The sequence below is a fragment of the Phalaenopsis equestris genome, unplaced genomic scaffold, assembly GCF_001263595.1.
Source record: "Phalaenopsis equestris unplaced genomic scaffold, ASM126359v1 Scaffold221595, whole genome shotgun sequence".
Taxonomy (NCBI): domain Eukaryota; kingdom Viridiplantae; phylum Streptophyta; class Magnoliopsida; order Asparagales; family Orchidaceae; genus Phalaenopsis; species Phalaenopsis equestris.
The window spans coordinates 1-11509 of NW_018239809.1; the positions used below are offsets into that span (position 1 = coordinate 1).

General features: G+C 39.1%; 1 protein-coding gene across 1 annotated transcript in view; it reads right to left on the reverse strand.

The window, feature by feature from the left end:
- Nucleotides 1-2310: 2310 nt before the first annotated feature.
- Nucleotides 2311-11509, reverse strand: part of LOC110037579 — a 101285-nt gene continuing 92086 nt past the window's right edge. The window contains exons 18-25 of the mRNA XM_020742252.1: nt 4028-4095; nt 3741-3957; nt 3271-3486; nt 3042-3194; nt 2915-2968; nt 2604-2815; nt 2456-2525; nt 2311-2328 (exon numbers count right to left, since the gene is read on the reverse strand). Coding sequence (XP_020597911.1) covers nt 2311-2328; nt 2456-2525; nt 2604-2815; nt 2915-2968; nt 3042-3194; nt 3271-3486; nt 3741-3957; nt 4028-4095 — 1008 coding nt within the window. The remainder of the gene's footprint in view (nt 2329-2455; nt 2526-2603; nt 2816-2914; nt 2969-3041; nt 3195-3270; nt 3487-3740; nt 3958-4027; nt 4096-11509) is intronic.

The following is an 11509-nucleotide window of genomic DNA, read 5'->3' on the forward strand; positions in this document are numbered from 1 at the left end:
TACCGGTCATGTCGTTTTGGAATCTCACATCAAAGGAGGCCGAGAGAAAAGGCTACATATGAAGGTTATCGAGACTTTGGCATTAAGATGGACCTACAAGAGTTTGACAGAGGTATGGAACCAGAAGAGTTTATTGATAGGCTATAATTGGTTGACAGATCTTCGAGTATAAAGATGTGTCAGATGATGAGCGTCAAATTAGCTACTATTAAGTTGAAGAAAAGTGTCTCCTTGCTGTGGGAGAACTTATAAAAACAGAAGAAAATAAAAAGAAACAATAAGATTATCAAATGAGAGAAGATGAAGTAAGCCATGCAGAAGAAATATCTTCCACCTCATTACCGCCAGGATATGTCTACAATCTACACCAGCAAGACTTTTTCGTGGAGGAGTTCACAGCTCAGTTCGACCACTTACATATGAAACACGAACTAACTGAGCTAGAAGAGCACATTGTATCCCATTACCTTGGACGTCAGAAACCCGCTATTAGCAATGCGATATAGCTACAACTATATTGCACACTAGGGGATGTTCAGATTCTAGCCTTCAAAGTCAAAAGAAAATAGAAGCAGAGCAAACAACAATCGTTCTTCAGGCAGAAACCTTCAATCAGGCAATCACCTACAACTACCACAACCGACAAGGGTACTTCGAGTGGAACTAGCAAGCCAGAACAAGGAAATGACAAGCTGGATCAGAGTGGGAAGAAGTAGAAGAAATGCAGCTCCTCCAATACCGTACTCACCAAGAAGTGTTTCAGATGTCACGGCTATGGCCACATAGCCTCCAACTGCCCCACGATTCGAGTCATCACAATCACAAATCAGAGCGTCATCGGGGAGGTAGACAAGGAGTCGGAGGATAGCCCTAAGAAGGAACTCCAGTTCCATGGCGACTAGGGAGAACCGCTAGTCATACCACATGTTTTGCAGTAAGAGCCACAACTAAATCAATCATGTTTGAGACATAGTATCTTTCGCACCAAGTGTGCATCATCAAAGGCAAGGTTTGCATTTTAATCATCGACTGTGGGAGTTGTGAGAATATGTTGTCCACGCTAAAGGTGATGAATTTAGGGTTTGACACGCAGAAGCATCCCCAGTCAAATTCTCTTACATGACTGAAAAGGGGAAATGAGATGTGTGGATCAATAGTACCTGGTCGAATTCTAGATTGGAGATCAGCTATAGGAGCAAGTCTAGTGCAAAGTGGTTCTGATGGACGCCTGCCACATTCTATTCGGTAAGCCTTGGCAATCCGACCGCAAGATTCGGTATGACGGCATCAAGAATACTTACGGATGAAAAACACATCATCCTGTTACCTGTTAAGGGTGCACAAGTCAGAGGCGATACAAACGAAGCATTAGTCCCTCGGGTCATCTTCCAGCAGTCAGTTCGAGATGCCGCAGTGGCACTAGCATTAGCCCTTCTAGAGGGAATAGAGGAGAAGAGTGAGGTATCAGCACTCTGTAGCCACTACTACAAGTCTTCCAAAATGTCATGACCGAAAATCTTCCGGAGGGGTTACCGCCACTAAGAGACATTCAAGATGCCATAGGCCTTATAACAACATTAGTATTGTCGAATCGGCCCGCCTTTAATTTGAGGCCTGTGGATTACAAGGAACTACAGCGACAGGTGCAATTTAAGTCTTGCAAGATTAGTGAATTAAATTCAGCTTGAATACTAATTTATTAAATATGTTTTTTATAACTAATTTTTTGGTTAGTTTAACTAATATTTAAATACCATTTAATTTAATATATGTTGATATACTTTTTCTTTTTAATTCTAAGGTCGTAATTTAAATTGATCTTTTTTATTTAATACATTATTGATTAAACTTAATTAGCTTACTTGGATTTTCTACAAACATATCTATTACTATCTCTTTAATTAATATGGTAATTTGATTTAGACTCCATTATTATAGTCATTTAATTTCATACAAAAAAAAACTCTTATCCCACTAATTGGGGTCGGCTACATGAATCCTTTTTCTCCATTGTGCCCTATTTAGTGTCATATTTTCATTTATTTCTAATAAATTTAGATCATTTTATATACAATATGCCCAAGTCTTCTTAGGTCTACCTCTGTCATTCTTAAAGTAGCAAAATAAAATTAATTTTACTAACTTCAATAATTTTTAGTAAGTTATTTTAAGCGGATTCAAGTAATACAACAATTTTATCTTTTGAAATATTTCAATTTTTTTTATTTTAACTTCTTAAATTTAAAAAGCTCTAATTAATTGTTAATTTTCTTTATTTCTTCGTTTTAAAGCATTCATTTTAAAAATTGATTATGGCTTGATCTCAGTCTATTAATGAAAATGAAGAAAAGAACATTAACAATGAGCAGCCAAGTTTTTTTTTTTAATAAAAAGAAAATTTCAGGATATTTACTAGTACGCTAAGTGTTAAAAAAATCTTAACTTTTCAATTTACCTGACATAGCCTAATAAGTTGATGCCAAATCAAACAGCTATCTTCAACGCCAATATCCCCCACAGAGCATCTATTCAATTGAAAGGAAAAGCCTTGTTACAACTTCAAACTAAGTAGATAAAGATTAGAAAAAATAAGCAATACTTACGCATTGTGCATACTATCAAGCTTTCTGTTTGTCCGAGGGTCAAAAAGTAGAGCCAGAGATTTCAAGAGAGGCATGCACCAGCAAGAAAAGAAAGTTGCTTTCTTAACAACTTTGTTGTCAAAATAAAAATTCCCATCAACGATGCATTCATCACTACATCGCTTGAGAGCTTTCACAAGAACTCTGACAGTAGTTATCTTCAATAACAATATCTGGCCAACGAAAAGTGCCAAAACATACTCCAACTATTAAATAAATAAACATAGGCACCAGTCAAATGTCGCATTAAAAAGGTTTATTATTTATCTAACCTTTGCATGTGGATGCTCTAACAAACTAGCAATGAAGTCAAGTGATCGATATATCTGAATAAAAAAGAAATAGATTTTTGGTGCACTATTCAATTTGTTGAAAAAAAACACAGTCAAAAGAAATAACCTTAAAAATATCAGCATCTGAGAGGCTCAATTCATTAATGGTCTGGTCAATCCAAGAAATTAAAGGCCTCAGTAGGACATCTGCACATTCAGGTCTTTGGAAAGCAACTCGAACTATGAAGACACGAAGCATGTCTTTTATGACCACTAATGTCTGCTTAGAAAGAATTAAAGTGAAAATATAGTTTATAAAATATATGTGGAACTCTGCATGAGAAAAGAACACGTACAGTGAAAGAAAAATGCAGGACAATCTGTGCAATCCTTTCAAGCAGAGGAGTCAACCGAACAAGCAGCACAGCAAGGTGCTCAGGTTGTAAGTACCAGTGGATATCTTTTTCCACTTCAGGTCCTAGAACTGTCTCTATGGTCAACATGCTAAGAACGCTCAACGGAGGTATTCCATAATTCCACAGCCAAATTCCTTCTTCAGGAAAAAGATCACTCTTTGCCAATAAAGAATAAGAGTCACATAAACAATTTAAGGAAATCATGACTGGCCATCTCTAAAAGTCGAAGAAAACTTAGTCAAAATATTTTTTTTTTCCGGAATTTGACATAAAGCCAAACAACAACCAAATATAAAATCGAAGAAAACTTAGTCAAAATATTTTTTTTTCCGGAATTTGACATAAAGCCAAACAACGGAAAGTTGGCCATCAGCCAGATAGAGAAGATATGTAAGCAGGAGTGTACATACCAGCAGACATATTATGCTACATGCATCCTTCGGGCCCATAGGTAATAACGATGAAGCTTGAATACTATCAAGAAGACAGTGGAATAAGCCAGGAATCCAACCAAATACTGGCCAAAAGGCAAGCACAGAGGCAACAAGATGACAAACAGCACCAAAACCAAGCCCAAGTTGGGGATAGTGCGAGGAGAAGCTTGTTGCATATGCTGCTAGCTTTGGGCTGAAAAAAGATTGTTCCATGTTAAAATTATGCAGCAATGAATGAGATTACATAAATAGGTAAATTTCACCTCACTTCATGATGCAAACGTAAAAGAATATTAACTAGCTTCTTATTCCGGTATTGCTCCTTTGTTTCCTACAGAAGTCATGATAATAAATTTAAAAATAAATTGTAGAAATATAGTAACTCTTTCAAATGATGAAACTGAAAAATCAAAAAATAAAATAAAATAAAATATAGTAAACCAACAGAAGTAAACACTCTTAAGTTCCCTTTTGGAGTTATATCTAAAGTTGTATTTTCATTTAACAAAAAAGTAATATCATAAAACTTACGACCAGTGAAATCTCACAGAACATTAAAAATTTAACCTTTTGCTATAGAACGTCTGCCACATATAGCTAAATTCATGCAGCATAATTTTTCTATTAAAGACTAAAGTAAAATAATGTGAATCGATAGTCCCTGTTATTGAGAAGTGCTCAATCCCAAGTTACAGAAGCACTTTCCTCGAGTTACCTCTTTTATGAATTTTTTAATACTTCTATGATGTGGCCTAGAGCTACCATTTTTAGAATTTTTTGATATCTTCATTCTAGTAAAATGCTCGACTTGCAATTGCACAAAATATATGTATTCTACATGTAAAGTGCTTTAGTCCTATGATTATTTACATGGAATCATTTTAGTCTCAAAGTTAATAAAAGTGCCAAATTAATTCCCGGACTACTTAAATTGGGCTGAAATAGTCCTTCATAGGGGCCATTTCATCCGATATTAAAAGTGTCTTGGGAATTGATACTTTTATAGACTCTAGGACTAAAATGACCCTATGAAAACAGTCATAGGATTATTTTGGCACTTTATGATCTACGGATTAATATATGCTTATTTTTGTAGCTGTTTCAAGTGAGTTTTCTTACTTCATTGAAATATTTGTTTCAAGTGAGTTTTCTTACTTCATTGGAAGACTTCTCTACAATTGGCATACTTCTTAAAGAGTTCAAAGTATTCACATCCCTCTTTCATTTAAATTAGTGTCATCATAAATCAGGCATTATATCAAGTGCTTGGGTAAGACAAGTTAAGATCATAATACCACATGAAAGTGAGGTGAAAGTGGCACGACTTCTTCAAATGCGGAAGATGAGTTAATATTTCAAGATAAGTTACTGATTCAAAAAGAATATTAAGAGCTGAAACAACAGGAAGTGTAGCAAAATAAAAAAAGAAAAAAAACTAGACAAAATGTACGTACAAGAGTGCTAGAGTAATAAATTTCAAGAACGAAGATGAAATAGATTTAGAGAAGAGGGAATGAGGGATAGAAACGTTGATACCCGAGTTAACCTCAAATCACAATAGAAATAAAATATCATTTCTAACATTCAAAAAGGTTACAACGAATACTCTTAAAAATAGGAAATAATGATAACAAACACAACACCTAGGTTGAAGACGCGGTGGTGACCATTGGCTGGACGGCGGTCAATTGGGTGCTTCAAGGTTGCAGTGGTAGAGAACAGAAGAAAGAGGAGTAACAGTGAGCTGGATGATGAGGGGAGGGCTGAGGCTGCCATTGGGAAGAAGGGGCTGATGTAGGGTGCAGCAACAATAGGAGAGCCTTTGTTGGATGGGAGGGAATTAAGTAACGGGAGAAAGGCCAAGGGCTATAGAAGAACAATTGTGGAAGGTTCTTCAGTGGGTGCAGCAAGGACGACCAAGTTCGCGGATGATGGGAAAATTGGGGATAATCAAAACCGCAAAGAGAGATACAGCCGCAACGCCACTCGTCTTTGGATACAGCCCTAAGAGGAAAAACGAAAGACGTCAACGGCTGTCTTGACAAAAACCTCGGCAAAAACTAACCCTAAACAAAGAAAAGAACATAATTACAATAGTAAATAACGAGGACTTGGGTGGCAAACCTAAAAACAAATATTTTTGTCGGTCGACCCCCTTGCCTCCCTCCCTGAACTGGTCCAACCATCCCAGTTAGACTAGCCGACAGTTTAGGAGAGCTCCGCATCAGTCTCCTAGGGTTGGGGAGCTTCGACTTTATTTGTCAAAACTTCTGATTGCACGTTCATCGTGATGGAGTTGCTGCAAGCTCCCAAGGCTGAAAGATCTTCTACCGCAGTCCGGGAAGCACCCAGATCCCACTGGTGGCTAACCGTCCCCGAAAGCACCCGAGTATTTTTCCCCACTTGCAAGCATATATCCAATCGATCCATACTCCTAGGGGTCCATTACATAGATGAATTGAGTCTGTGTGTCATGCGTATACAATTGAATCCTCCCAAAGTAATCAAAGGTTGGCTCAACCAGATCTGAAGTGAGGGAAACCTGAACCTCCTTAAATGATGGTGGTCATTGCGGTAAGGTATCGATTGTGATGTCCTGAAATGTTCTCTGACGTGATTATCTGATGTCTGGATTCAATGCCTCGGTCCTATCATCCTTTATCTTCACCAAAACTAGTCCCACCAAGGTTTTTTTGTTGACAAGGACACTGGTGATCTCAAACTCCACCAAAGGAAGAAGGACGATGTGGTTCCCCTCCTTAATGAAGGAGTATGTGTTTCTAAATTAATCGTGCTGAGTCCTAAAAAAATTGTAAAATTGTCACGGTCTCTCCAATAAAAGGTGGCAAACATCCATGAGTATCACATCGCACCGCACCCTATCTTACAGTAGTCTCCCAATCGAGACATCTTGCAATGAAAGTACTCTCTCACCTCAAGGTTTTGTTCTTTTGGAGCAAGAATAAAATCAGAAGCTTGGGGAATCTTAAAGCTCAACTTGAAGAGGAGATTGTTGCACTCCAACTTAATGAAATTATGGAGCAGTGTTTGAATAGTGATATTTGGACTAACATGAAGAGTAAGGTTCATGAGCTCAACGCCATGCTTGCCCATGTCATAGCCTGGTGGAAACAAATAGCGAATAATAGATTTTTAACCGATGGGGACCTGAACGCTAACAATTTCAATGCTATGGCTTCGGCCTGACACAGATCCAATCGAATTTCCAGCATTGTGGATGCTAATGGTGATAATAAAAATGAGAATGCTAATATTGTTGAAGCTTTTAAGTAATTTTTTCATTCCAATAGAAGTGTAATGCCCCTTCAAAAATTGGTCAAATTTGGATAGCTTCCCACCTAAAATTATCGTATAATGATACGCTTATTGAGGAGGTGACGGACGAGGAAATATGAACTACAATTCGCACTATGGGCTGAAACCAATCCCCTGGTATTGACGGGGTCACTACATCTTTTTTTAAATGTTATGGGTGATTGCTAATAAAAAAGTTATTAAAGCGGTGAAAAGTTTTTTTTGTTTCCGGGTCCATTCCGGGTTATTGTAAAAAACTCTCGTCGTTTTGATCCCCAAAACGAGTAATGTCATCTCTCATGCACATTTTCGGCCAATAAGCCTTTGCCAAACAATTTACAAAATCTCCGCCAAGATTATTGTTAATAGACTCAAGGGAATTCTTCTGTCTATCATTTCTGATGAGCAAGTTGCATGCGTTCTCGGTAGATCAATCTCCCCATATTGTTTGCCTGTCCAAAAGATTATCAGCAAATTCAAGCACGCCACAGTCACCTCAAGGCTTATGGCACTTAAAATTGGTATGGAATACATGACAAAATGACTTGGTCATTCCTTGGGGAGGTTATGAAGATTATCGGATTTTATGACATGTTCATTAATTTGATGATGCAGTGTGTTTGTCGACCCAAATATCTCTTGATCAATGGGCAGTGTTCGGCCTGGATACAATAGAGGTGCCCACTTTCCTCGTACTTGTTTAATCTCTGCTCGACTCTCGTTGGCACTTTCGCAACGTGCAAGTAATATCAAGATCCAACTCTCTAGGGATGACCCGAGACTCACATCTCCTTTATACCAATGATGTGCTCCTTTTCATGAACCCGACTACCAAACTAATTGCTAAAATCACTGGAAATTATTGTGAGTGAACTGGTTAGGGTATAAACAAAGACAAGTATATGATTTTTTTCAACAAATGTACTGCAAACTGAAGAAATGGAAGCTAGCTAGAATGCTTCAACTTTGGAAAGTGGATGAGATCATCTACATGGGTATAATGTGTGCTCAAAGGAAGCATATCAAGTCTGATTATATCAAGTTCCTCACTAATGCAGCCAGAAAATTAATCCTTGGGGCATTCATCATCTCTCTCTTGTCGGGCGGATTACACTTCTTAGAAGTGCTTATCTTATTCCTCCCATGTATCTCATTATGCATTACTAACCTCCCTAAGGGTGTTTCCTTGGAGCACAAAAAACACGGCAGAAACTTTAGGTGAAAGAACGTGCTCAAAAAAAATTACACTACATTTCTTGGAGGGACATTTGCAAGCCAATTAAGCTCTAGGGACTTGGATTTCATGGTACTAAGGGGTGGAAAAGACCTCTCCGGGCCAAACTCGCCTGGTACTTCATTTCACAAACTGACTTGGCCTACAAATATGGGCGTAATGTGTAGACTTTCGACAACCAAAGGAGTGACTCCCTTTCTTGGAACATTATCTACAATGGGGTTGTTAGCCTAAATAGCATTATTCATTGAAAGGGGGTGGATGGGAGACATTAATGTTTTATCACAAGCTTGGGTTTGGGATGGCATTCTTTGACAGTTGGTCTTCTTTTGTGAATTCTTCCAGTTGTGAAAACCTTTAGATTGCCAACCTTCTTTGTGATAAAGAAATTTTGTGAAATCTGTATGAGGATGAACTATGCAATATTATTCTCGGAATACCCATTCTTCAGAACCAGCCACGGGACATGCCAGAATAGAGATTTCAGCTTTAGAAAATCTATAACTGCTATGGTTTTTTACGCTAGGTTCAATTAGCTTGATGAAACCCACGCATGGCTCGATAATCTTAAACTCAGGCCTAGAGAGAAGATATTCTGGTGCCGCTTAAGCCATGATGTCGTTCCTACCAACAAGTGGCTTGATTGCAGAGTACTTTCTGAATCCCTTCAATGCCCTTGGGGATGCCCAAGAGTGGAGAAGAAAATGCATATTACTACAAACCGTTCGTTTTTCGGTGCAGTTTTAGAAAAGCTTCGACTTTAGGGATTTCCCACACCTACCCACCAAAATTTTCTCAAGATGCTCACACAGGTTAATAGAAATGTTACAGGATTTCCCACACCTACCCACCAAAATTTTAAGGAGGCTCTCAAGATGCTCACACAGGTTAATAGAAATGTTACTCCTCTGGTGCGCAAGTTTTGCAATGCGGTATATCTTTGTTGGCGTGCAAGGAATGCAAAGAAGCATGGGAGAGCTCACAGCACACCTACATAGATTGCCTCCAATTTTCTTGAAATTTATGGTAACCCCCACCTCTATCCAATCTGGGAGCAGTAGGGTGTGGGGTTTTAATCAGAACTCCGGGCTGCTTTCCACACTTACCACACACACACGATTGTATCATGGCGAATGTCGACGGTGCTTTCTTATCATCGAGAAAGGCAAGAATATGGGGGAGCTCCTCAAGACTACGAGTGAAGGCCATTGGGATAACAGACAAGTGGAAAGGATGGTAGTTTTATCACTCTCCAAGTTAGTTGAAGACTGACTGACCGAGTGCCATGGTACTATTAGAGAGAGAGACAATTCAAATGTTATGGACTACTTCCAGATGACTATGGACAAGCGGCATTGGCAACATCAGCTTCATGACAATCCAAATCTTGACTTCTTGTTTAGTTGCAAACAAGTTATTTTTCAACATACTTTCAAGACTGATGATGGAAATACCTCTGCGTCATGAGGCCCAATTTCGCCTCTATTTGCATAGACGTCACATTCTTGTTGCTCCCTCCATCGATGATGAGACTACATATATTCTGATCACAATCCAACAGGTGTAGAATATGTTGTGACAAAGCCACTGTAGATACCTCGTATCCTCAATTTATAGGGACCGTTAAACCACGAACATCTCGCTCCAAATACTCCCACAGTTCCTAAGTTGCTTCCTCATCGCTAACCTCTTCCACAGCACACTGCTCGATAAAAGACACCATTCAACTCATCATGTAGCTGGAGGCGACGTAGCCAATTTCATGGCATCTGAAGTATTTTCTGGAGGGGGTTGTAGTAGGCGTGCTACACTTCTCAAGCTACTTCTCAGTCGAGGTGGTTTTGTCCTTATCCGAACCAGTTTTCTCAACTCTCTGAGATGGGCTCCTACTGCTGACTCCAACCGCAAATGGTTGCCTACCTGGTAGTGCTTTTCTGTTTTGTTTCTTCTCTCTCCACCTTCAAGGCTAAGATCTAGACATCTCTTGGTGAATAATAGGACAACAACTGCATCACGTTGCTGAGAGCTGGCTTCAGACCTACCCAATAATTAGCTATGGTGTGTTCCTCTGGCTCGATCAACTCGACTTCATTTGCAACTCGTCGAACTACACAATGAACTCCACTGATAGGTCTCTCTGTTGTAGGATGTAGAGTCTCGGAAACATATCTTGACAGTAATAAGGTGGAAGATATTTCCTCTGCATCTATTTTCTCATCTTTTCCCACTTGATAATTTTATCATTGTCTTTTCTCTTCCTATGTCTCTGCAAAGTTTTCCCACCATAAGGAAGAGCTCTTCTTCAGCTTGATGGCTGGTAATTTTACTCGTTTATTTTCTTGAACTTTTGTATAATCAAAGGTTCGTTCAACATGTTGCAGTCAGTCAATAAAGTCATTTAGATTCATACAACCGTCGAACTCTGATAAATCCACATTGATGTCGAAATTCCTGTGCCTCCATATGAGGGCTCCTCCCTCGGCCTCCTCTGGTGGTGAATCTCGAAGCAACGGGGCTTGTATTACTTAGCACTGACGTCTGTCCTATCAAACGAATTCAGATCCTCGTCCCTATCTCCCCTTGGACTCTCCAGATTGAGGTCGAGGGTATTCTACTATGTGTTCCATCATCAATCTCTGTGTCTGTTGAAGCAGACAAATCTCTCGCTGTATCTTGTCCCAAGTACATTCCAGCATGTATCTTCATGATGACATGATTGGGATTTGGAATTGGAAGAGGCAGTTGAAGATATGAAAGAAAATTTTTTGGGGGGGCTAAGGCGGATGCTGAGAAACTCTACGATAGAAATAAGGTTTGACTAGCTATAATACCAAATGATACCCGAGTTAACCCCAAACCACAATATAAATGAAATACTATTGCTAAAACCCAAAAGGTAACAACAAATACTCTTCAAAACAGAAAATAACAACAAACGCAACACCCTAGATTGAGGATGACGATGGTGACCACTGACTAGATGACAATTAGTTAGGTAGATGGGAGGATGCGGTTGTGGAGGACAGTGGAAAGGTGTAGCAATCAACAGGCTGATGGGAGCAGGGTTGTGGTTGTAATTGGGAAGGAGTTGGTGTGGGTGCAACAACAACAGGAGAGCGTCTGTTGGATGGGAGGGAATTAAGTGATGAGAGAAAGGCCAAGGGCTGGATGAGGTAGTTGGGTGTTGGAGGAGTAG